This window comes from Diabrotica undecimpunctata, chromosome 9 (genome assembly GCF_040954645.1).
Source record: "Diabrotica undecimpunctata isolate CICGRU chromosome 9, icDiaUnde3, whole genome shotgun sequence".
NCBI classification, from domain to species: Eukaryota; Metazoa; Arthropoda; class Insecta; order Coleoptera; family Chrysomelidae; genus Diabrotica; species Diabrotica undecimpunctata.
The window spans coordinates 133,219,945-133,247,787 of NC_092811.1; the positions used below are offsets into that span (position 1 = coordinate 133,219,945).

General features: G+C 32.2%; 3 protein-coding genes across 4 annotated transcripts; 1 reads left to right on the forward strand and 2 right to left on the reverse strand.

Annotated features, from left to right (window-relative positions):
* Window positions 1–902: 902 nt before the first annotated feature.
* Pus7 (pseudouridine synthase 7) lies at window positions 903–4,550 on the reverse strand. Its single transcript, XM_072545340.1, has 9 exons — window positions 4,302–4,550; window positions 3,695–4,078; window positions 3,499–3,645; window positions 2,856–3,190; window positions 2,531–2,743; window positions 2,122–2,320; window positions 1,777–1,957; window positions 1,387–1,538; window positions 903–1,297 (listed from the first exon to the last, which is right to left on the reverse strand). The coding sequence occupies exons 1-9, from the start codon at window positions 4,426–4,428 to the stop codon at window positions 948–950; spliced, it is 2,088 nt and encodes a 695-aa protein (XP_072401441.1). The 5' UTR covers window positions 4,429–4,550; the 3' UTR covers window positions 903–947.
* A 563-nt stretch (window positions 4,551–5,113) lies between these two features.
* mio (GATOR complex protein mio) lies at window positions 5,114–25,986 on the forward strand. 2 transcript variants are annotated; one of them, XM_072545342.1, is made up of 14 exons: window positions 5,122–5,340; window positions 6,351–6,475; window positions 6,601–6,798; window positions 6,986–7,303; window positions 7,387–7,579; window positions 7,705–7,901; window positions 7,994–8,160; window positions 8,429–8,673; window positions 8,727–9,087; window positions 9,344–9,482; window positions 23,949–24,084; window positions 24,139–24,346; window positions 24,401–24,579; window positions 25,314–25,986. In XM_072545342.1, the coding sequence occupies exons 1-14, from the start codon at window positions 5,210–5,212 to the stop codon at window positions 25,387–25,389; spliced, it is 2,673 nt and encodes an 890-aa protein (XP_072401443.1). In that variant the 5' UTR covers window positions 5,122–5,209; the 3' UTR covers window positions 25,390–25,986. The 2 variants fall into 2 exon arrangements, with proteins under 2 accessions (XP_072401442.1, XP_072401443.1); XM_072545341.1 differs by having other exon boundaries at window positions 5,114–5,340; window positions 24,139–24,579.
* Polr1D (RNA polymerases I and III subunit AC2 l(2)37Cg) lies at window positions 5,744–6,241 on the reverse strand. The gene has a single exon (XM_072545343.1). It carries the CDS (start codon window positions 6,107–6,109, stop codon window positions 5,813–5,815), a length of 297 nt encoding a protein of 98 aa, XP_072401444.1. The 5' UTR covers window positions 6,110–6,241; the 3' UTR covers window positions 5,744–5,812.
* Window positions 25,987–27,843: the final 1,857 nt, after the last annotated feature.

Here is a 27,843-nt window from a genome sequence, read left to right on the forward strand (position 1 = left end):
AAATTTGCCATATTGATCGCCAACCTCAACAGAGAAGGCACTTAGGAGGAGGAGGATAGTCCTGGAGACAAAAACGATTCTTATGGTGAAGATAAACCCAGAAATCTTAATAATACTTTCATACAGCTTCCCGCCCTGTTACAAGGCAAGAAATATTCAAAAAGTCATCACTGGCAACCAGGTTGGAGTACTGGACTGGTCTGGATATTTTCCAGATCTAAATAAAATCGAAATATCTTTGAAAATTGACGGAAAAGATGAATTTGCAACAAATTTTGTTAACACATAACTACCCAAAGCACAAAAAGGGTTGCCAACAAAAAATTCAGACTGGTAGTAGTGTATAAAAGTTATTAATAACATATTAATTTTTATTCCCTTAAAGAAACATTACTAAATGGCAATTATTTGATAGTTCTGGAGAGAAAAACGATTTTCATGATGAAGATTACTTCATAAATGAGAATTATACCTTCATATAACTTCTCACCTTTTTACCTGTTTGGAAATTCGTCACAGATAAGCAGATAATGATACCTGTCTGGCTTGGAAGCTTTCCAGGTTTTAATATGATCGAAAAATCTGGTAAAGTTGACAAACAAGGGAAACATACCACGAAATTATCACCATTAAGTGATTATTGAGTGATATTTTTAACAAAATTATAAGTGATATTTTAGAAATAATAGAAATTTGAGACAGTAATGACAAAATCTCAGAAATCTGTCACGATTTTAAAGAAAACATCTGAGGCAGACCAAGGATAGATTTATTCTGTCGATAGAAAAAGATTTCTCATTTCTATATAGTAATATCCTTCATTAAACTATACTAATACCTGCAAAAAGGTTCATAACTATGTACTGGGTATCCCAATTGGATATTATAAATGCACAACAAAAAAACTTTAATAATTTATTTAAAAAAAAACTTCAATAAAACATAATTCATGTTTCGGTATTTGTTTCTTCAAGTTTTTGCTTCTTATTCGGAACCTCACTATCATCATTAATATCATTGGTGGTCGTTTCACTAACAATATTGAAAACACTATTTTTGAATTTCTCGTATTGTTCCGCATTGGCTAACAAACTAGCACCTCCATCTTCTTCTACCATAAGATCACTTTCTGCTTTTACCGAACTTGTGTTAGCAGTTGTCTTCTCTTGATGGTAATCGTTCAATTTCGAGTGTACGTTGGTGGCAGTATCGACTTTCATGATCTGGCGCAACACCATCGTGGCGTAGGCACAAGGGGGCAGGGCAAATTCCATAATTAGGGCTTTATATTTTCCATCTGGATCAAAGAAAGTCATATTAATACTAGAACAATAAATTTAAACATAAAGTTATGTTAGGAGAGATTAGTTATATTAAATATTTCACCTTTAACAGTTTGTGTACAAACTTCTCCTTTCAGCTCCTGCAAATCTGACAAAATTAAATTATCAGTGGGAGTATTGTAATGTGTTGTATACCACGTTAGATCTTCAGCTTTTTCTAGCACTTTTCGATAATCTCCTGAAAGATTGTATGCCCTGAAACATAATGGCCATCAAAAACAAAAGTAAAATCAACAAAAATAAGTAACTAATGATATAATATTGAGTCTTGGTCAACAAATCAATAAATCTGTGGATTTCTAGTTTTTTTTATTTATCCAATGATAATTTCTTTGTATAAACAAAGTTTGCCAATGATGTTGACATAATTACACAAAAAACACCATGGTGGGGGACTAATAATAGAATAAAAACCATTTTGTTTGTTACTTACTTGACTGACTGTTTGGACATGCTTAAATCCAAGCCAAGTTCTTCTACTACTGCTTTATAATGCTCTTTCATATTGTCGGGATAAATAACATCATATCCTGGTAAAGGCATGACTATATCATATATATTATACATCTCTAAATCTTTTTCAGTTAAAGCTCTTACTTGTTTTTTTGATTTAACTAAAAACAATAATTATTGAAAGGTCATTATACACAATCAATTTTTAAAATAACATAATTTCACAGCCACAGAGTCAAAATCATGGAAAATACAACATATATATTAAGTTTTTGATTACAAACAGATACTAAACAATCTACATATAAGAATATTCAATGCATACCTTCAGTCTCTTCTTCTTTGACATTAATGTTACTCTCCTCACCCTCAACAGTGTCTACAATACTGTCACTGTTATTTACTAATATTAAATCTCCTACAACGGGTTTCATTCCATGGATTTGCAGACGTTTCGAGACCATTCTATTCCAAACTAAGCTTTGGAAAGCATGTAAGTACAGAAGACGCATTGATCTGGGAACCTACAAGAAAATCCTATATATTCTTCAGTGTACACAACAATTTTTGTAGATCTGCCAATGGATATGGCATCAGTTTCCTAAACTGGTGTCTTCTTCTCCTGATATTATTATGCCTTTAATGATTAAATTCCCATTAACTGTACATCCCATCCTGGAACCAGTTCCAGTACTAGTAATTAATAAAAAGTATAATAAAGAGTTAATACTTACCTTTTCCAGTGCATTAACATAGTCATTGTCATTGGCATCCTTTAAACCTTCTAATAATTTAGCTTCGACAGCATTAGATTTGTTATTTTGAAGAACATTGTATGCTTTTGTAGCATCACCAGTCTCCATATATACATTTTTCGCTTTCACAACATCTCCTTGTATTGAATTTAGATCATCTGATGCTTTAGGCTTTAAAATCAGGTCAATAGCCTACGAAAAAAAAGTACATTGAAGATAAAATTATCAACTATAAATAAAGTCAATATTTTTTTCTCTTTCTGACCATTTTGAACATCATATTTAATTACTAGTAAATCCTTACCTCTTTCCATTTGCCTTGTAAAAGACTAATTCCTACTTGAAAAGTTGGAACATCTTTATCATTTCCAAATCTCTGCAGTCCATAATAGTTGATGAATCCATTCTCTTTTAAATGATTCATAGCTGCACTGATTGTTTCATCTGACGCTGTGATATTCCTTAAAGCAATTCTAAACTTGTTTCCTTTCAACTGGCCCAGTGCCAGAGGGACATCTTTGAATTCAAAGTTTCCTATTCGTATGTGGAAGAGATTTTTGGTTTTTTGTATGAGTTTCCAGGGTTCCACCTTCCTAACACAAAACCATTGGGATGTAACACCTCGTTTATCCTTAGTTCCTGGAAGAAAAGAAGACAAAAATAATATATTTATTCATGTACTAGAAAGAGGACACTTATTTGATATAAAATAAATATAAGCTGAGAATGCACTTACAATTTAAAAAAAGGAAAATAGTATACTACAGATTACATTATACAAATAAGTATGTCTGTGGGGAATGATGTAACATAAAGTGTTAATTTTTTGGACACTTTATTTTTTTATTTTTAGTCTACTAAAAATTGGGTATTTTAAGGCATCTCCTTTAAATAAATAATTACCATACAGGCAAATGATCAGATGTAATAGTAATAATTTTGTTTACCTGCTTGTGTAAATTTTGAAGCGCTCATATTTAATGCCGAACTGATTTTAAGAGTAGCTTCCAAAGTGTCCATTTTCTCTTTATACAAAATAAAATATACATATTCTCCTTTATCTGGAGGCCATTGGTACCGAACATCTTGTCTAGCTAAAAATCATAAGTAAATAATACTCATCTTTAACCAATCACTTCTTACCTTCTTTATCAAACTTCTTAAACTGCATCTTACGCTTTCCATCAACAACTATAGTAGATGAAACAATTTTCTGTCCAAAGTGGCTTTTTATGCAATTATGTATTTCTAGTCTAGCATCTTTATCCAGTTCATCGATATCTATTTCAATAGGTACTGAATCAGTAGATTTAATAACTTCCTTGATACCTTCCCATATTTGCTGAGGAATATATTTGTTAGGGCTATCTATGACTTCGTGGTAATTATGCTTTATCATCTTCATTGAGAAATCTTTTGGGACGCTTGTGTCTGTTAGTTTGGCCACTTTTCCTTCTAAGTTTATTTCACTTACATGAAAGTCTGAATATCTGGCTTTAATTATACCAGAAAAGCCTTCTAAATCACCTAAAATTAAAACAACAATATTTAATGAATTTTTGGTATCATATTGGACAATGACTTCTGATGTGGGAACCGAAATTTTCAGTTAATAGGTGTATTTTACAATCCTGGTGCATTTCTTCTAAAATGTGTTTAAAATCGAATGCTCTACACTTTAATACATAGGTACGTAGCGTTTACAGTTGCACACCAAATGATGTTTTATTCGTAATTATCATACAATTACCTAAATATTCAGTAATTCCCACATCTTTTTCAGAAAGCTGGTCATAATGGAGATATTCCGAACGAGGTTTCCGATTATTCTGCTGAAAATTTCTTGGTTTAAAATTTCCTCGTCGCCTTTTACTCATTTTAATATATTTATGGCGTTTTAATTAAAATCTTTTAATTTCAAGAGAGAACAGTATTTTATTTTAGAGAAAATTGAGGTTATGGTTATGTACAGTAATATTTTGGATTTTAGTGAACGTGTTGAGCGGTGTTGGCTTTCACAGCAATGTATTTTGTGTTGTCTATATCCAAGAAGTTATCAATAAATTTTCTCTCAAAAAAGAAAATTCAAATAATCCGGAAGAAATACAAAAAGTCTCAAAAAACCTTTATATTTTACGTCTTTGTTTATAATTAAAAGGGATTTATTATATATTAACTATAAATCAGGCAAAATTATTATCTTTGGAGAATTAGAATTTCTTGGAAAAATTGCGTCTTCTCCGAAATTTTTGTTTGGTGTTTATTATTCATACTATGTTTGTTGTTTAGTATTTAAAAGAACGTTTTATTCTTAATAAAAGTTTATATTAACGTCCATACAAGTTTTAATGTCCTGAAAGTGTATAATGTGCATACTTTATAAAATCTGTTTAATATCAATACATTACAGCGATTATATGAAATGATAATGATGAATTTTGTAACATAACACCCCAAATGTGATGCCTATTATCTATGATTTATAGTAAATATTTATCCTATGTAGTTTTACGCTATTTCAAATTTGTTTATTTGTAAACTAGCATATAATGCAGTCACAAATTATTATTTTAAAATAAAAAATTATTTGTGAACATTAAATATTAAAAAGAACGCGGTAAACTGTTTAAATCATGAGTATGTAATTAATAAGTATATATGCATTTATTGATTCTTAAAGTGTGTTTTGTGATGGAAAATTTAGATGAAAATGTTGATGAAATATCAAGAACTGTTGTCAAACGAAGGATTTCGTTTAATATTCCCAATATGCTGAAACAATTTGTAAGGTAAACTCAATATTGTGTAGGTATCGCATTTTGTACATAATTATATGATCACTGAATAGTGGCATACAATTGGAAACTTAAGAGAACCCTATCCCTTAGATTAATTTTCCATTAAAGTAAAAATTATCAATTTATTCACCTATTTTTATTTCTAAGCAATGTTAGTTGATTATAATAATTTCCTAAAGTAATTTGAACTATTGTAGTCATCCTACTGTATAGTATTTAAGTATACTATTGGAAGAGTCTATAAAATGGATACATTGTTATCATATCATTGTTGTTGTATAAAAGTTGTTTTACTATTGTTTTGTACAGCTAACATGTATATTTTAAGCACCACATTAAAACATAAATGGGTTTAATGCTGGGAATGATGAAATTAAAAATAAAACAGCCAGTATAAAAATTTAATAACTATATTAAAAACGTAAAAATATATACAATAATGTAACACATATTACTACAAAAATTACGAATTATTAACTTCTTCGTCAAATTTTTCCAAAGTAATATCACAAACTTTCATCAAATCTTCGAGGCCTCGCTTTAAGATATCCACAGCTTTACCAGAGTGTACTTGAATTCTGAAATGCATTTTAGATTCTGCTGGATGAGGAACTGTGTATCCACAAAATTGTACTTCGGGATAACTGGAGACAACACATCGCAAAGCATTGCCTAGTGTATGTCCCTCATCATGGAAAATGAACGTTTTTGATTTTGCTGACTCACTTGCTTCGTTACCAGACAATTGTGCAATTGGCATGTTTATTACTTTCTATTTTCCAATAAAATATAATTTATTATATTTATATTTACTCTGTTATGTTTTGACCCATAAATTTTGGAATGAAGAACTTAACCATAACCTCACAAAATAAAGCAACGTTCGATTTCTTCTTCTGTTGCTGAAAAAGTCAAAATAAAAACATAACCTTATATCAACTTATATGTCTAATGTTTGTAAACATGACGGAATATTAAATCTAATAAAATTTAATTTGCAGTACTTCTAATATGTCTGGAAAGCTGGAAATTCAGTGGTCTCCGATTTACAATAAGTTTATAACATGGGGCGCTGAAATTTGCCTTTATCAGGTTCAGCCCCTTAACAATGAGAACAATCCCTCAGGTAGGTTTTATTTATACAATATTGGTGTAAAACATTAAATACTGGATGTATTTAACAAAATATAGGATGAAATAAGAGTGAAAAGAACAAATTTCATCCAATTTCTTTTATTTGTTTTGTTGTAGTTTTTAAAGTATCTGATACTACATGTGCCCAAATACTGACCACCAATACAAATCATCATTATGTAAGAAGTATTGATATATATCCAAAATGTGACAACGACCTTCTTTTGGCGATAGGCCTTGTGAATGGAAGAGTAGCCCTAACAACGTTTGGTCCTTCAGAACATGATGTGTATGGATATCCTGGAAAAGAACTTGGTAAGTTTCAATAATAACTTAATTAAATTTAAAGTTGCATAATTAATTATAGTATAGTATAGACTTTGGAAGAAATAGGAAAGATTATTATCATATTTGAAGTAATTTGTTCACAAGGAAATTGAGTTTTGAATTACAGTCTCTGAATTTTTATCAATACAGCGTTAAATTTTCAAATGTGTTTTAGTACCCAGGCATAGTCGTCACTGCAATGCAGTACTCTTCAACCCCTTAGAACACAATCTGTTAGCAGCTGGTCTGGATAAATACAGATCTGACAGTTCTATTCTTATTTGGGACATCAACAAATTCAACTCCTGTAATGATGTGAACCACAGTGGAAGATTGGCTGTGAATACAATGGCACCAGCTGTGGAGTTGGTGAAACCAGTGGCTGAGTTTGGCACTTCAGAAGTTACATACAGTTTAGCCTGGTTCCATGGCACTAGTAAAGTGCTAGCAGCTGGAATGAATGGGAAGCACATTAAGGTTTTTGATTTGAGAGGTAAGCTTAAATAAAAAAACTAGAAAAATCTGATTTTAATTAGTTGTGTGATGAAAGTTTATACATGAGTTTTGTTTTTTAAGATCCTAACAAAATAGTAAATTCTACATTAACGAAAGCTGTTTTTGGGGTTTGTTCAAATCCAAGTGAAGATATGCACATAGCATCGTTTTATGAAAACCAAATTTGTTTGTGGGACATCAGAAATTTTGAGAAACCCGTGGTTTTGATACCACAAGCAAAGAATGTGGTTAAAATTGCATGGTGTCCAACAAAGTGAGTATTTAGTCAAATATTTGTCAATAAGTTTTCCTAAGTAATTGCCATTTTAAGTTTTTTTTGTAAAATGATATTGAAAGAGTTATTTTCACAAGTGTATTTACATTATATTCCTATAATAGGTATAGTTCACTAGCATCTCTTCAGCGTGATAGTTCTGTGATTAATTTGTATGATATAAAGCATACAATGGTTGATAATGAGGAGGTGGAACCAAATGTAATGGAAAGAATTATAACACCTGGTTCACCACACAATGTAACATCGTTTTCTTGGCATTCAACTGACGAAAATCGTCTTTTAACCATCGCAGTTTCAGGTAAAATTTTTACACCATAATAAATTGTTTATCTTTTGTAAAAACTTGTATTTTTGTCTGCAAAGTATGTTCATAATCTTTATAATTCTTAGGAACCATAAAAGATTACACAGTTTTTGATAGAATGACTGTGAATTGGTCAACATCTAACATTGTATGGACACATGGTAGGAAAACTCTCAGATATGTCGATGATTCTTTCGTTGATGACATATCTTATCAAATTAAAGAACGAGCAAAAGCTAGATATGGAATTCAGGTAAGGTATATTGTATTAAATGTGTTGGTGTCAGTTCAAAGTTGATAAAGATGATGAAGTCAGTAAAAACAACAAAATTAAGAGCGTTTTGACAACAAAATATAAGTGTAAGATTCAAGAAATGTTTTCTCCTGTAAAATATATCGATACAACTTTTTTCTATAATTTTTTAGATATTTCTTAATTTTAACTTCTGTAATTTGTATAGTATTCATTCATTTTTATTTCTATTCAATGTATTGTGGTCTAAAATGCGTCTCTATTGCAGGAGGAGTTTTCTAAGAATGCCGAAATAATCAAAGATAATTTATCTTTGGCAAATGTATGGAATTGGCTGCATTTGACTGACAAATTAGTAGAAAGTGGCATCATTAAAGATTCGGAAGACAAATATCCCGGAGTGTTATCAGTCGTATCAAATATAGACTTGGTTCAGAATAAATCTGAAGTTGTGACAGTGGCATGGAGTGAGTTGGGTTATCCCAATTGTCAGAGTTCGGTTGTGTATTATAGGTAAGCAGAAACGTGCTCTGGAGTAAATATTTCGTGACTGTATCTCTTTTCAGGCATGAAGAACGAGATAAAGCCCTTCGTCTGTGCAGCTGGCCTTTGGAAAGAGACTCGCAGTATTTGACGGACTTCATAGCACACTTAGAGAGTGCGAAAGCTTATACTAGAGCCGCAACGATCGCGGTTTTTAACCTCAAAGTACAACTAGCTATAGAAATCCTAAGTAGAGCTCCTAATGATGCCGAATATGGTTCAAGTTTGAACGTTGTTGCTATGGCTTTGTCTGGGTTCTCCGACGATCCGGCCAGTATGTGGAGACAGAATTGTTTACACTGCGTCGCGAAATTGAGCGATCCGTACTTGAAAGCAATGTTTTGCTTCTTGACTACAAACGATTTTAGTTATGATGACGTATTGGTAAGTACTTTCTTTGAAATATTAATTTTTGTTTAGTGTTTGGTACTGGTTTTGGAAAGAATATAAAAATGACTTGAAAAATTATTGGGCTATTCACTAGATGGCAGTTCCGCATTTCTAAGACGCAATTTTTTATGTTGGTACACTTATATTGCACACCAAGGCGAAGAAATCAATATTTTAAATAAATTTTATTGATTATTTTATTAAGTAAAAAACTATATACTATTTTTTATATTGCGTACATACATTGTAGAATGAAAAAGGTTTAGCTGTAGATGACAGGGTCGCCTTGGCTTGTATGTACTTACCGGACGAGAAACTCTTGGAATATGTTAAAAAATTATCTGAAGAACTCTGCAACGAAGGTAATTTGGATGGTCTTCTAGTTACAGGTAGGTACAAAACACATATCTTTAAAATAAGTAGGTCATTAGGTTAAATATTTGATAAAATATTTTTAATTAATTTAAAATTAAAATAATTTAAATAAGGGCCTGCGTAGCGCAAGCGGTAGGATGCTTGACTCGCAAGCCGGTGGTCCGGAGTTCGAATCCCACCGCCGGCAAGAACATCTAGACATTTTAAAAATGTCTATAGGCCCCAGGTCGACTCAGCCTGAATAAAAATGAGTACCTTGGGTAAAACCAGGGGTAATAATAGACGGTTGAAGCGTAGCACTGGCCATGTTACCTTCCTTGTATACCGTAGGCCCTAGATATAGCAGACTACCCTGCTATACTCCCAAAGCCGCGACAGCGGTATAAAACGGGAGACTACTACTATACTATTTTTAATTAATTTCAGTTATTCATTGATTATTGAAGTTATACTTCTATACGAGCGCTCCACGTTGGAAATTTGTATGGGAGTGAATCTGTGAAACCATTACAGTCTGTCCCAAACCCTTCTTTCAGTGCGTCACTAATTTTGACGTCATATAGGATTTTAAGAATGTCGAGAATTATTGCATGACATTTTAGTTAAATCTGACAGTTGAAGGATCGCAATCGGCTAAATGTGAAAAGGTTATTTTTTGAAAATGTGGACTTTAATAATTCAATTTTTTTTTTAATTTACATATTAGAGGTCCCGTCCTGTATAAAAATTTTTATTGTGCATTATATTGGAACGACAGTTTGTCATAATTATTCTTATTCTATATACTCCAAGGAAAGTGCTTGATTAGCTAAGATTTATTTATGTATTTATTATTATTTATTACAAACACTATGGCTAAAATGTATAGTATTTAAACTACTAATATGAATATTTTTTAGAATAATTTAAAACTTACTTCACGAACTGCAGAAACTGGTAATAAAGTTGTCCCAGCCTCCTTTTCTAATTGAAAATAATTTAATAATTTTAATATTAGTCTTTGTTCATTCTCGGTATATTTAAAATATTTTTATGATAATAAATACAAAATTCAATTTTCACTGTAAAATGTCTAAAAATACTATCCTGGAATGACAATTATCATTTTATCAGTTGACATTGTCAAAGTACTGTCACTATCGAGATCATCTGCGTCAAATTATATTTATGCGCATCATTGATTGGATATCTATTTAGCGTATTCTAAACTCCGACCAATTATATATCCGTAAGTAGAATTTGCTTTAATATGCAAATACCCGTGAACGAAATATAATTTTCTAAGTTCTATGTATAATAATCACAGACTCACGTTTTTTTCTGTCACTTCTAGCTTAATGCGTTAGAGAGAATTCGATAAACTGTGACGCACTGAAAGAAGGGTTTGGGATGAACTGTACATATGTAAGATAATGAGTAAGAGAGAGACAGAAGATATATTTTCCCTCTCTTCCTCTCTCGAATATAAAAATGTTCCTTTTGTATATATAATTTAATATTATATATATTATATAAAGATATATATACCTATAATATACATATAATAAAATATTTATTAATATTATTATTTATGTGATATGTTTTGTATTATTTATTAAATGTTCATAATTATATTAGTCTTTTGTATTTCAAAATAATAATCTCAATAAATCACTGTATGATCCAGAACTGTCAATTTTGAAATATCTTTGTGTCATGTCCTCGGTAGTATAGTAGTAAGTATCCCCGCCTGTCACGCGGGAGACCAGGGTTCGATTCCCAGTCGGGGAGGACTTTTTTTATTAATATTATTACATTATTGTCATTTTTAAATACTTATGGATATTGCATTTTAATTTGTATTGTATTATTATATGGAATTATGTTGCACTGTATTGTAGTGTATTTTTTTATGTATATTATTGTCATTTTTAAATACTTATGAATATTGCAGTTTAATTTGTATTGTATTATTATATTAATATATTATATTAATAACAAAATAAACAATGAATTTTACTGCAGAGTATGTGTAAAAAAATTTTTGCATTCAACTCCTTTCATACATACAGATTGAACGAATTTAAAACGGAACATACAATTTAATATATGTCTGTTTGAACTGCATTTGAAATAGTGGACCAATATAAAACTTGGACAAAAATAAATCCATACCCGGTGATAGACATTGTATAAAATATCGTTCAACTATCTGTCTCCTTTAAAGGAAAGAGGAGCTTGCCTAATAGTCGGAGAGATAGAGCCGAGATTTTGAACTTTTGATCAGTAATATGACATTTCTCTATTGGAATATATTCATTGTAACTGGGTTAAGACATTGTTTTACAGGCGGACGCCCCTCTTGGTACAGGGGGTGGCTATACAGGGATGAAGTTGTAATTTTTTTTTTGGGAAAAATTAACGATCGATAATATGGCTGAAAATTTGCCCAGAGTAAGATCTTGGTATAACTAGACGAAATCCCAAAGGGCGGACGCGAGAGTGGATACATAGGGGGTGGCGGACAGGGATGAAATTGCAATTTTTTGGGGAAAAATTAACGATAAGTAATATGTCCGCCATTTTCATGGCTCATTATTTAGCCCCTAAAAACTCTAAATCCAAAAGAGCGGACAGCTGGGTTGGTACAGAGAGCCATAAAACGGGGTCAAATGTACCACTTGCCTGCGTATTTTAGGTCTCGGTAACAATTTTCAAACTGATTTTATTATGATATTTTTATACCGATTGATTTAAAAATTTGTATGCTCACTTCTGTTACTATTCTGAAAAGCGTCAAGTAGAGTTTTCCTCAAAATTTTTCAAAAAAATTTCCGTAAATGAAAAGTTTCGTAATTTTTTGAGGTAAAATCTAATTTGTAGAATCCTTTCGATTTTCTGTCAGTTATACCATGAATTTTTCCAAAAATTTTCAAACAATTTTTCCGATAAGAAAAAAAATTTAGAAAAACTTTAAAAAATTCGTCATTTTTCTCACTCTCACTGATGTTATCACATTCATCATCTTCGTCACTTTCACTTTCAATAATATCACAATCATTATCTGCTTCATTTTCAATCACTACTTCTCGAATTGATTCTGGTGTCTGAGGTCCACTAAACCATTTGAATTTATATGTTTCATCTTCAAACTCCCAACCATGTTCTTCAACAATCAATTCTGTTGGTACTTTTTTATGAGCATTTGTCCAAATATTTGAAATTTAATGGGCTCGCAGTAGATGTTGGTGTAATTCATCTTGACAAGGTGGTAAGCTTGAAGCATCGAAATTTTTTAGTTTTTTTTTTTAAAGGCTCGTTCATATCATGCAACTTATACTGCCGGTTAAATAGTGAAAATCTGACATCGTTTACTTTTCTTTTTGGAATTGTTCTCGTCAGTCCTGTTCCATATAAGTGACATGAAAGTTTCTAAGGTTTCAAAAACTTCATTACAATCGAAGTCAGTTTCACCAAGTTGGATAAAAGCATCTTGATACTTATTACATTTAGCGCATGCGTCTAGAATTACTGATCTAAATGGAACGCGCATCATTATTATTTTAATATTTTAAAATAATAATGATGCAAAATTAATGTCCAAACAGAATTTGTAAAATTATAATTAACTAATGAAAAAAAAATTCAATCAATTTGAAAGTTAAAAAAAATATTGAAAATATCTAAGTACAAAGTAAATTTCAAAACTTTAAAAATTGATAATTCCACTATTAAATTGATTTTTATTAATAATTATTTGTAAAATGTTAAAGGAATTCTACAAATTGAATTTTACCTATTGATAAATAGAAATAATATATTTTGTATTTAATTATTAATGTAATAATAAATCAAATTTTTCTTATAACTGAATAACCATTATTTATGCAATATAAATTTAAAAACCTTTTTATTGTAATAAAAAATAAGTAAAATTACTATTTGTTATACCAAAAATATTTAATAGTTAACATTATAAAATTACTTTAATTTAATAAAATATCAAATATCAAACATTTATTCAATTAATAATTAATTCGTAAAATATTTATATTTAAGAAAAAAATGTGATTTGTAAAGTAAATATGACTTTAGTTTGAAAAAAAACATTATCATAATATCATTTTAAAACTTCAAAATATTCTATAAAAGATTCAGACGATGACGTAGAGTTTTATCAAATGTTTTAGAAAAGTTTTTCTAATTTTTTTTTCTTATCGTAAAAATCGTTTGAAAATTTTTGGAAAAAAATCATCGTATAACTTACAGAAAATCGAAAGGATTCTATAAATTAGATTTTACCTCAAAAAATTACGAAAATTTTCATTTACGGAAATTCTTTTGGAAAATTTTGAGGAAAACTCTACTTGACGCTTCTCAGAATAGTAACAAAAGTGAGCATACAAATTTTCAAATCAATCGATATAAAAATATCATAATAAAATCGGTTAGAAAATTGTTACCGAGACCTAAAATGCGCAGGCAAGTGGTACATTTGACCCCGTTTTATGGCTCTCTGTACCAACCCAGCTGTCCGCCCTTTTGGATTTAGAGTTTTTAGGGGCTAAATAATGAGCCATGAAAATGGCGGACATATTACTTATCGTTAATTTTTCCCCAAAAAATTGCAATTTCACCCCTGTCCGCCACCCCTTATGTATCCACTCTCGTGTCCTCCCTTTGGGATTTCATCTGGTTATACCAAGATCTTACTCTGGGCAAATTTTCAGCCATATTATCGATCGTTAATTTTTCTGAAAAAAATTAAAACTTCATCCCTGTATAGCCACCCCCTGTACCACGAGGGGCGTCCGCCTGTAAGGCAAAGTCTTAACCCAGTTACAATGAATATATTCCAATAGAGAAATTTCATATTACTGATCAGTTCAAAATTTCGGCTCTATCTCTTGGACTATAAGGAAGCGATAAGTGGTTTGACAGCATAATAACTGCTTGTGTAGTCTAGTTTTCACAGTGATTCTACGCAACCTATTTGGGTGGAGTTTTGACTTGTTCTTGAATTAATTCAGAATCCAGCAGCCCGCTGAAGTATTGGATTTTTATAATATAATTATTTGACAACCTTTTGTTGGCCAACCACCTAGAGCGGAGTTGAGCCGAAATACATTGATTTCGTATGTTCCGTTTTAAATTCGTTCAATCTGTATATGAAAATAAAAATATACATTTTCAAAATATTGATTCAATCCTTCATTGTTAGTAAGTTGTTATTAATTCTGTTTCTCTTTCTGCTATGTCTTACCTATAGAATTACATATGTAATGATTGTGCAGATTCACTCCAAAATAAATTTGTAACGACGAATGCGTGTATAGAAGTGTAACTTCCACCGGCAGTCCCACTGGACTGCCACACCCGTTATTTTTAATTTTGTTTCACTATTCCATTATATTACGTCGTTAAAAGCCTCATATATCAAAGTTTTTGAGATTGATTTTTGTGTGTGCTACACACAAATCGATTCGGTACATTAGTTTTACTCGTTTACCTTTAATATTGTACAAATATGTGTTAAAAAAACATGATTTCTTTATCAAATGATGCTACATAATAGTTATCCGCATATTTTCTTATTTCCTGAATGTCTATGATCGTATTTGACAAAATTTTATTGAATACTTACATTAATTCGCTCATTATTTAATTTAATTTCATATATATATTTATATATATATATATATATATATATATATATATATATATATATATATATATATATATATATATATATATTTAGGGATTCTACAGTATTCACTGCCTTCCCTCGCTCAACCGTTTCCATCTCTCTCTGTTGTTCCATTCTCCATCGTTTAGTCCTCTCTTACTCATGGCGTCGTCTACTTCGTTCCTCCAGGATTTTCGGGGTCGTCCTCTTTTCCTCCTTCCTATGGGGCTCCATTCGGTTATTTTCTTTATCCATCTGCTGTCGCTAGTTCTTCTTACATGTCCATACCACTTTAGTCTTTTTTGTTTTATATATGTTAGTATGTCTGTTTCTATTGATGTTCTTTGCTTTATTTCGTCATTACTTCTCCTATCCATTCTTGTTACTCTGCAGCATCTTCGCAGGCATTCCATCTCTGTTGCTACTATCTTACTGCTGGTTTTCTTGTTTATGATCCAATTTTCAGCCCCATATGTCATAATACTTCGCACTAATGTTTTATAACTCTGCGTTTTTGTCTTCATGTTTAGGTGTCTATCCCACCATACTGAGTTAAGTTGTCGGATTGCTGTTCTTGTTTGTCCTAATCTTTGTGTAATTTCTTCCTCTGTTGTTGCCTTTTTCGTGATTATAAACCCCAGGTATTTGAATTTATCCTTTCCTTTGATTGTTACGTTGTCATCAATCTGTAGATCTTCTATGTCTTCTTCACTTGTAGATAGGTACTCTGTTTTCGCGAGGTTAATATCTAGGCCAGCCTTGGTATATTCTTCTTGTAGTTTCTTCATCATGTAGCTGAGGTCGTCTTGGTCTTGTGCAATCACTACTTGATCGTCTGCAAAACTTAATGTATATAGGTATTCGTTCCGTACCGGTACTCCCATGCCTTCGCATTTTCTTTTCCATGTAGTCAAGGCTTTCTCTAAGTATATTTTGAATAGGGTTGGAGATGTGGAACAACCCTGCAGGAGCCCTTTTGTTGTGGTGAAGTCTCCTATGATTCTTGTTCCCATTTTAATGGACACTTTATTTTCTTTATACAGAGCTTTTGTAACTTCTATGAGTTCCGTCTGTATTTCTAATTTGTACATTGCCTCCCATAGTTCTGACCTTGGTACAGAGTCATACGCCTTTCTCAGGTCCACAAATGCCAAGTGTATATCTCTATTTTTTGCTTTTTTCTTTTCCAACAGTTGTTCCAGTGTGTATATGTGGTCTATGCATGATCTTCCTGCCGTGAAGCCTGCCTGATCCTCTCCGATTTTGCCTTTTATCGCTTGCTCGTGATTTAATTTCATATCGCTTTTATATTCCTTCGTGAAGAAACCTTCTGTATTAGTTTTTGAGATCTAGGATGAATTTTGTGAAGGTCGCCCAAAATTAGATGTTGTTCTACCAAAAAATCAATGCCGTGCATTAGTTTTACTCGTTTAGTAAATATTGTATAAAAATCTGTTCAAGAAAACGATTTCTGTATCAAATAATGCCAGACACTACCCTATTAGATATATATCCACATATTTATCTTATTTCCTGAATGTTTATGACTGTGTGTAACAAAATCTTGTGAAGGTCGCCCAAAATCGGCTGTTGTGTCACAAAAAATCGATGCTATTCATTACTATTCCCGTTAAACATATTCTGAACAGAGAAAAACCAAAGAAACAGAAAAAATGGATGAGTGACGAAATTTTGTTATTGATGAATTCTCGAAGACTATCGAAAGGCAAAAATGAAGAACAGTATAAGCAAATTAACACAGAGATCAAAAGAAAAATCCGCGACGCTAAAAAACAATGGTTACAAGACAAATCTAAGGAGATTGAAAACTTGGAAGCCAAGTATGATTCGTTCTTCACAAGAAAGTTAAAGAAATGATCAACAATAGAAACAGGAAGCAGACAGTACTTATAGGCCAACAAGGGAACATGATAATGGAAACAGAGGAGAAACTAAAACATTGGCAGAAATACATAGAAGAACTGTTTGACGATCAAAGGCAGCCTCCTTGTGATAATTTTCCAGAGGAGACAGATCCTGAAATAAGCAAAGAATAAGTTATGCAAGCGGTGAAGTTATCAAATAATAGCAAAGCTCCAGGACCAGACGAGCTACCAGCCGATATACTAAAGTTAATAGATGAAGATCGAATCCACTTGTTAGTAGACTTATTTAACAAGATTTATGAAAATAGTATAATTCCTGAAGAATGGCTAAGCAGTGCAGTGATCATCGCACGATCAGTCTGATGAGCCACACCTTAAAAATATTCCTCAAAATAATTCACAATAGAATTTACAGAAAATTGGAAGAAGATATCGGAGAAACTCAGTTTGGATTCCGGGAGGGATATGGAACTCGCGAAGCATTATTTGCCTTTAACATCTTAACACAGAGGTGTTTGGATGCGAATCAAGATGTATTTGCTTGTTTCATTGATTACAACAAGGCGTTTGATAACTTCAAGCATGGCGAACTTTTAGAAATCTTGGAAGATAAACAGTTAGACACTCGCGATATAAGAATAATATCTACTCTGTATTATAATTAGAAAGCAGTCGCACGCATCAAAAATAGCACAACAAATGAAATTCAAATTAAAAAAGGAGTTAGACAAGGATGTGTGCTGTCACCAATGCTATTTAATCTCTATTCGGAAGGAATTATGAAGAAAGCATTGGAGGAAGAAGAGATTGAGATAAAAGTTAACGGCCAACCAATTAATAATATTAGATACGCAGATGATACGGTTTTAATGGCGGAGACAGTAGAAGACCTGCAAGCCATTTTAAACAAGGTAGTCACAGCTAGTGAAGAGAAAGGGTTAACAATGAACGTCAAGAAGACGAAATTCATGATTATTTCAAAAAAACAAAGATTTAATGCAAACCTGTACATTCACAATAACGAAATCGAACGGGTGCACAAATATAAATATTTGGGAACAAGCGTTAATAACAACAATGACATAACAGAAGAAATAAAAACTAGAATTAGAAAGGCTCGAGCTGCTTTTGTTAATATGAAGGACATTCTGGGAAGTCATGACATTAACTTAAACCTGAAAATGAGATTGGTTAGATGCTACACCTTATCGATACTGTTGTACGGAGTAGAGACTTGGACTTTAAACAAGAGCAATATTGATAAACTAGAGTCCGTCGAAATGTGGATATACAGAAGAATTTTGGAAATACCTTGGACAAAGTAACAAATAGTGAAGTTCTTGAATGAACAAAGAACGGGAGCTGTTGATCACCATCAAGAGAAGAAAGTTGGAGTATTTTGGTCAAGTGATGAGATGGAAAAAATACCGATTGGTCCAGTTAATTATCCAAGGAAAGATTCAGGGCAAACGAAGCGTGGGGAGACGACGTATATCTTGGCTGCGCAATTTAAGAGACTGGTTCCAGTGCACATCTAACCAATTATTTAGAGCAACAACTTCAAAGATACGAATAGCAATGATGATTGCCAAACTCCGTAGCGGAGAGGGCACTTGAAGAATAAGAAGAATTCTATTACTCGCGTACTTTTAATATTGAGCGAAAATGTGTTCAATCACAAAGCTGCTGGAAGTAGTCTAGTCGACGCTGAGGGCGTCAAATTGACGAGTAATCTTCCTCTAAGTCCTGATTTGGCACCGAATTATCTCTTATTAGGTGATAAATATTTGATTTGCTCATTTGTCTTACTATTTTTGTATTAAACTTTTTCTCATTTCATTCTATTCGTATTGTAACGATTTTTCCTTGCAATTTCTTCAGAAAAGTCGTGCAAGGGTATTAAAGTTGTAACTCCTCATTGTTAAACACAAAACTTTATTAAATTTCTTCAAATTGATATAATGATCAAATTTTTGTCTGTACGTGTCATACAAATTCACTCACTGGCACTGCTATTGAAACCTTACCATAAACTAGTGATTTTTCCCGTTACCATGCGACGGGGATCCAATCAATTGCATCTACAATCACTCGACTTAATTTTTTCTGTCTTCCTCCTATTTTAGGCTAGGAGGATAACAGAATAATATTTTAATCTGTTGTACAACTTTCATTACAAATAAGTCTCTTTTGCGTATTTCTAGTTGGTAATTTGTTTGTTGGGAAAGCTCGAGTTTTGTATTATATTTTTACCGATCCCCAAATTCGCAGCCAATTTTTTAGAAACGACAAAATTTTCAAAAGAATTAAAAATTAAATTTTTAAAATAATAAACTTCTTGCATGAAGGGGCCGGTCTTTTCACCTCCTGATAAATATTGTCATATCTGACAGATAGTTATCTGAAGAATAGACATTTATTTATAAAATAAAATGTACTCGTCTTTTCACTAGAAGCTTATCGATTTACTGCTGGTTGAGAGTACATGTTTCACTGCCATATGTAATAATTGGACGAATAATCGATTTGTACAATGTTTCAGACTTGTCATCACAGCCTTATATATATATATATATATATATATATATATATATATATATATATATATATATATATATATATATATATATAGATAGATAGTCCAGATCTCTTCTCGAAGCGACTTCAATCTTATTTTTCTCCTATTCGTGTGATCGTATCAATCATCCTGGACTGTTATAATAGACTAGGCTATTCTAACAGCAGCGTAGTACAAACATATTTGTTCGATTATAGCACAGAACACGAAACACTCATGTAAACTCACAAATGACTTCTTTGATCTTTTTAATGCAAAGACACTGTTAAACTCCATCATTGACCATCCGTCAAAAGCGTGGATTTTTCACTGCCATTTTTTAGCGTCAGCAAACGTTATACACATGTTATAAAAAAAGAAACAGAGGTATAAAATCAAGATTTTAGTTCCTTATTTGTACCACTAGGGAGCGGTCATGTCAGCGCTATTGTTGCTTCTAAAATATGAAAGAGTGGGGCAACAAATGCAACTTTAATAAATGAATCTTTTTAGAAAAAATATTATGGTTCAAATTTTTAATTTAAATATGCACAAATCTACAAATAATATAATTAAAACTCTCTTCTTATAAACTATAAATAAAATTAATTAAAAGTCAACCACCGGGAGAGAAAGCCCAAAAAATTGTAAGGTGTTTCGATCAAAAAACTATTCCTGATCTTGTTAGTACGCTAGAATTGCTTTTTAGCTCATACACCAAACAATTATTTTTTACAATTTGAAAATTCAAAATTGTGAAGTATAATTTCGGATTTTTAAATTAAATAAATAAATAAGTCTCAAATAACGCCTTTCTAGAGCTCAATAAAGGAAGATGACAAAAATGGCTGCTGGGACATGGACCGTAGCATATCCCAAGAAAACTAAATCAGCAACACCAACACCCGAGGATAAAAAGAGACTTCGGGAAAATACCATCACCCCCCTCGTAACAGAGTTGCTAAGAAACCAAGGGGCTCTAACGAGCAAACTAGGTCATAAAGCATTGTGACAAAAGTATTCAGAATAGTGGTAGCACACAGACACCATCCTGATACTCAACTAGATCGGGCTCAAGCAAATTTGATCATTAACAAACTGGAGCAAGCACTTGATGAGGCTCCTATCGGAGGTCAAAATGAACTTCTGCATTTGCATAAAACATCGTTTAGCGAAGGGATGCTGTGGGTGAACTGTGTTAACGAGTATACAACAAAATGGACGACTAAAGTGGTGAAGACTATTGAGGGCCTGTGGGAGGGAGCAAACTTAAATATAATTGATCCAAATAATATGCCCGAGCGCCCCATGGTCCTCACCCGCTTCTCCGAGAAAGAGCTTGGTGAAGAAACCACCAGAACTTTGAAAGTTTTTTAAAATGTTTTGTAAATTTTTGGACAGGAAAAAAGTATAATAAAAAGTTACTTGACAGTTTTAGGAAGTTGACGGAAGTTATAAAATTTTAGTTACATGTAATAAAAAAATACTTTGAATTTTGTAAATTTCATACCTTTTTAAGTTTTAGAATTAAAAATTTAACAATTTGATATATTAAAAATAAAGATTTTATTGTGAAAAAAAAAAGACAGTTTACAAATCAATGGCAGCTAAATTTAATTAAGCGTGGATGCATAAGTTAAATAAATAGCTCCGTTCGTACTCCTTTCCCACTTCCCCCTAACTACACCTTTCATGATGGTTTTAAGCCGACGGCCACGGTTTGAATTTATCCAGTCGCCCTCTTAAGGAGTATTTTGAAGTATAATAACCGTAACTAAATCGTCCATTTAAACTGTCCTTTTATATGCGTCTATATTCCTTGGTAAATACAAAGCAAAAAATATTTTTCATTTGTTATACAGGGTGAGTCATAACTATTGGGACATAGACTAAGGACAGGTTATTTGGACCAAAATATGGCTATTGGGCCAAATATGCCTTAATAAAATGTTGCTGAGAAAAAAGATACAGGGTGTTAAAGTTAATTTTTGTTTTTCGTTTTTTGCTAATAGTTTCCCTGTATATTTATAAATTGCTATCAAAATTGGCACAGATGCATAATCTTAGACAAGAAATAGTATTTTATTTACAATTTTACGTTTTGTCATAGAGGGCGCCACGTGGATCATTCCTAATGATCAAATTGAGTCTAAACTTTTTCTGATGAAACTTTTTATTTAGTAATTTTTATTAGGAAATATGACGTAAACATCATTTTTACGTATAATTGGTACTCTTGTTTAAACATGATAATTTCAACCGTTTTCGATAAAAACGCAGTCGAACTGCTTAGAGTCTTAAAAAAGGATTTCAAATATTATTTCATTTATGAAAAGTATGCGTTGGACTGTCAGATAATTGTTGTTGGTAAATGTCATTTGTTCAGAGTAAATTATTTTTGATGTGACAGTGTAGTGTAATGTTGCATTTTTTTAAAGTAATCATTACTTTTTTTGATTGAAATGCCTCGTCACAATCATTTTACTAATGAAGAAATGCAAGATATGATTTGCGTATACGCACAAGAAAATTTTTGCGGTCGCTCGGCAGCCAGAAGGTATGGAATGTTATACGCAAACAGAAGGCAACCAAATCACAAAACTTTTGCAAGATTATATCGTAGTTTAGGTGAAACTGGGTCATTTCACACTAAAAATCGGGTGGTCGACCGAAACAAATCACACCTAATCAAGAAGATGAACTTTTGGTTCGAGTAGATGAAAATCCTAAAATAAGTTCACGACACCTATCAGCAGCAACAGGAGTAAGTCAGTCGTCTATTGTTAGAATTCTAAAAAAAGAGAACCTCCATCCTTATCACTTCACTCCTGTTCAAAATTTACTTCCAACAGATCTTCCACGATGGTTACAGCTTTGCCAACATATTCTGAATAAACATCGCAATGACAGACACTTTATTAAGAATATTATGTTCACCGACGAAGCAACTTTTACCAGACGAGGGGTTTTTAATTGGCGAAATAGTCATTATTGGGAAGAAGAAAACCCGCATGCTATTAAAGCTAGACATTTTCAGCATGAGTTTAAATTGAATATTTAGTGTGGCATTATAGGCGACCAACTACTAGGGCCTTATGTTCTTCCTCCGAATTTAAATGGAGATTCTTATTTATTCTTTTTGGAAAATACTCTTAGTGATATTTTAGATGATCTGTCACTGGATGTAAGAAGAAAAATGTGGTTTATGCAGGATGGAGCGCCACCTCATTTTTCATTAGCTGTTAGAAATCATCTTAATGACGTATTTCCTCAACGATGGATTGGCAGAGGCAGTGATTTTCAATGTCCACCAAGAAGTCCTGAGTACAACCCGCTAGATTTTTATTTTTGGGGACATATGAAGTCCTTAGTTTATGCCAATGAAATTAATACACGAGACGAACTTTAGAGATACATTCAAAATGCAGCTAATCTTATAAGGGGACAGAATAATATTTTTTTTAACGTCCGAAAATCCTTTATAAAAATAATTAGAAAAGGCATAGAAATCGGAGGAGACCATGTAGAACATTTAGTTTTTGTGAGTTCTTTTAAGTTAAAGTGTGTTTAGTTTTGATTTATCATCAAAACGGAAACTTTACGTTAGTTGCAACTTTGTTTATTAGTTTGGTATTTGATAGTGGAATTGTAAATAAAATACTATTTCTTGTCTAAGATTATGCCTGTGTGCCAATTTTGATAGCAATTTATATATATACAGGGAAACTATTAGCAAAAATCGAAAAACAAAAATTAACTTTAACACCCTGTATCTTTTTTCTCAGCAACATTTTATTAAGGCATATTTGGCCCAATAGCCATATTTTGGTCCAAATAACCTGTCCTTAGTCTATGTCCCAATAGTTATGACTCACCCTGTATACATACTACAATGTGACAAAAACAAATCCAATGCCCATTTTACTCTTTATTTTAACTATGTAACTGATAGACAGCTGAAATAAGAGGCTGCAACAATTCAATCAAAAATAAAAATAAAAAAAAAACAAAATCACTAATTCGGACAGGGGCTAATTTGAGCCTAATTATAACAAATAGCAGTGTTGAAGCACCGAGACTGTAGAAAGTCACGTATCTTGAAGTCAAATTAATATAGAGGAAAAAGAGGAAGAAAAAATTAAAATATATTGTTAGCTGACAAATTGCATCTCTTACTCTCCGTTGTTCCATCCCAAAATCTTAGAGAAAAAATACCACTCTTTAATTGATGCCTCACTGTTTTATAGTAATCACAACGTTGCTGGAACCGTCTAGAAACTGGCGGGAGTTGTCTGCGCGTACGCATAAATTCTGCGGAAATTTGCCCACTGATTGTTTCATATTCTGTGATTATAGTAATTTTTACTTGCAGGAAACAGTTCCAGCGGTTTAAAACTTCTACAAAAGTACTTAGACAACGTCGGAGACATCCAGTCTACCACTTTAATAGCCACAAGGGCATTCCACCATGATTTGGGCTCCGAATCAATAAAAAACTGGATAGAAAAGTAAAGAGTTTTCATTTTTAAGTCTATAATTTACTAAAATCTATTCAATTGTAGTTATAGAAACGTATTAAATAGTTGGAAAATGTTTCACGAACGCGCCGACTTCGACATAATGTTGGCTTCGTACAGAGACTCGGAAAAACCACCGCAACAAGTTTACGTCTCTTGTAATTTTTGCGGTAAAAGTATATCTGCCTATCTATCGAGCCACGACAGAAATAGACCTCCACAACTTCACAAAACCTCGTCGACAAAGTCAAAGGTACGTAGAAAACACGCACATGCAATAGGTGTCTTTATAGTTTTGTTGTTCCAGCTGTCATCTTGTCCAAACTGCCGGAAACCTCTTCCAAGGTGTGCGATCTGCCTGCAATATATGGGTACGACAACGGGAGAGTCATCTGGTGCTAAAAGTACACCGTTTGAACTTTGGTTCACTTGGTGTCAAACCTGTCGACATGGTGGACATGCCGGACATTTGTGCGAATGGTTCGAGTAAGTATTTTTTGATATATTATAGATTTTGTGTTATTGTGTTCATTTATTTAAATACAGCTCGTTTGATGTAATCGCCCTTGGACAGACTTTTTTATTTTGAAATTTATTTCTCTGATAATTTATAACTTTCCAACTGTCACGAGATATATTTTGTGAATCGAAAAAGAAATTCTCATAAGCCAGTTTTTTCTTTAATGATATTGTTGATTTATATTGTTGAATATACTTGATAGAACGCTTTTTATCCTTAGTAAAAAGTAATTTTACTCGAGCTTCTCAAAATAGTTCTCAGAATATCATAAGTCTACAAAAACGGCGTCATTTGGGCCAGTATTTTAAAAGTGTGTCACATGAGGCTAAATCTGGTCAATATAATGGATGGAAGATCAATGTATTAATGTTTGTAACGTCATAGTGATTGCTGGATATCATTTTACAAGTAATGAATACGAATAAAACAGTTGCCATCACCCTTCTGGTCAGTTGGCATTAGGTAGGTCTGTCCAGATTTTTTCCATTGCTTTAACTTGTTTTTTCTCTTCCGGCGTGCAGAAATGGACCCATGTTTAATCAAAAGTCACAAATCTCCAAGAATTTGTTCAACATTGAGCAAACAATTAATGGAATAGACTCAAAACAGTACTCTGACCTCAATCCCATTAAATATTTCATGTAAATTTATATTTTTTGACAGATTTTCGCGCAATCATAAAGTTTTTCTTCATTTTCAGTGAACATCAAGAGTGCCCAGTGAGCGGTTGCAGCTGTAGATGTTTTGCCATAGATGCGATGGCTGCACAATCATGAAAACTGATTTTACACCTCTTTTTTTAATTTTATACGATACAACTGCCATAAAGATTTTATCTTCAGAATAAGTTAGGTAACGTTGAATGGCGGATCTAAAGATCTTTGAATACTTTGATCTTATTTTGACAGCACAAGTAAACAGAAGGATAGTAGTTGAAGTCTGGACGTCAATAACGGACCAATTGCTTAAATTATTTTTTCTAATACGTAGTTACCAGGACTAAAAAGATACGATCTCATCATACTTGCGGCATGATCGTGAAATAAACTTAACGAAATGTTTTCTTAAAGATTATGATCCATTATTTAATTTAGGCGGCATTTGACGTGTTAAAGTTCGACCAGTAGACTTAAACATCAGTATCACAAACGCCATCTTACGTGCTTTATATAAACTAAGATTGTAGCCATGGCGCTTACCAATAAGTTTACTTTTTCATTCAACTTTTTTCGTTATTGCTGTCCAGACGTCAGTGAATAATATGGTTCCTTTAAATATGTATATGAAATAATTTTGTATATAAGCTTATATTTTGTAAATAATGTAGTACCATACGGATAAAATTTTATAAATATTAAAATTTAATCGTAAAATCACATTTGTTTACAATATTGTCCTATCTGCCTTTTTTTTTATGAATAATTACAATAAATTTCTTACATCACCTTTACTCGATGCCTTTACTATAGAAGCGACACATAATTCGCGTTCTCAAACGATCATGCTGCCAACTGCTGTCAAAATAGATAACTAATAAAATAGGGATTAATGTCAAAAATTTGAATAAATTAGAGTTTAAAACGTATAAATTTCGTCAAATTTAAAAAAAAATGAGCGATATGAAGAAAAGTTATAGATATTGTTCAGTGCCACAATGTTCTGCTCGATGATCGAAAGATATACATCTTTATTACTTTCCAAAGGACGAGAAATTACGAAAAAAAACTGGCAAGTAGCTCTTCGTATTGCGAAACCTGTGATACAATTATTCATGACTGTACGCAGCCGACACTTTAAGAAATCGCATTACTTTTTTCCAGGTAAATTATATTTAATAGGAAATTTATTTAGGTAATATTGTCTCAGCCTGCCCAGCTCAGCCCAGTCGAAAAAGATGGAGGACGAAGAGGTGGAATCGTTCTATGAACAAATTCAAGAGCCATTGAGAGCGGGCAGCCGGAGTGTGACGTCACAGCTGTCATATTGGTATTATTCATCGAGTTAGAATCTATGGAGAAGCTATGAGCATATTAACGTGTGTATTAAAAACGGCGTAGGTAGGCGTGGCTAACTGTGATATCAATATGGCGGTGGGATCATGGCCGGACTCAATAATATTAAAACTACTATAAAATATGACTAGTTATTCAGAAGATTTAATCATAATCTACAAAGTGCAATACATTTTTAATAAACTATGATTTATTTATCCCGCGGTAAACACTAAAAACACGATATATTATACATAAAGATAAATTAATAGTCAAATACTATTAATTTATTCTCTGAAGTACGGGCCATTACTTTGTTTACATATTTGTATACTAACCTGTAGAACGTTATTCATGAAGATTTTTTATTAACATTGCTTCTGCCACTGCAACTACGTTGAGAACAAGAAACCATTATTATGCACTATCACAATATATTATTACAGTTTCTATAAAAGTATTATAAAACTAAAAATATTCGAAAAACAACAGACGTAAATAAACATATACGATCTGTCAAAAGTGTCAAAACAATATGGCCGAAGTGAGGTCGTTTTTAGTCACGTGATGCCCTCTCCATAGATTCTAACTCGATGGTATTATTACTTTCCAAACAAAAGTTGAAATGCCCAATCTCAAGACTTTTTAATTTTTATAAAGTTAACATTTTGCTTCCTCTGCTGCTTTTTCTTTATATAGTGTATAGTAGTATAAGTATAGTGTTTTTACGATAATACCATCATAATTCAGTGTTCTATTTCTATAATATATAGTTTAAAAGTTTAAATTAAAGACATTCTAACCTTACTTTATTTATACATGCATTTTATTGCTATTTTTCATATCAAAGAATGACTTCTAACAACTTTCATGACCATACCGAAAAAGAAAAACTCCAGACAATGTTGCGATCACCGTACCATCAGTTGAATGTGCCACATACTAAAAGTATTCCTTAAGATTATTCATCGTAGAATATATAAAAAGTTAGAACAAGACATTGGACAAACTCAGTTCGGATTTAGAAATGCTCAAGGAACCAGAGAAGCAGTAAATGTATTAATACAGAGATGTTTAGATGTAAACCAAGACATCTATGTCTGCTTCCTAGATTATAACAAGGCATTCGATACAGTGAAACATAATCCGTTAATAAAAGAACAAACAAAAGAACTGAGAACAAAGAACATCGACACTCGGCATATAAGAATAATAAAATAATCTATATTATGAACAAGA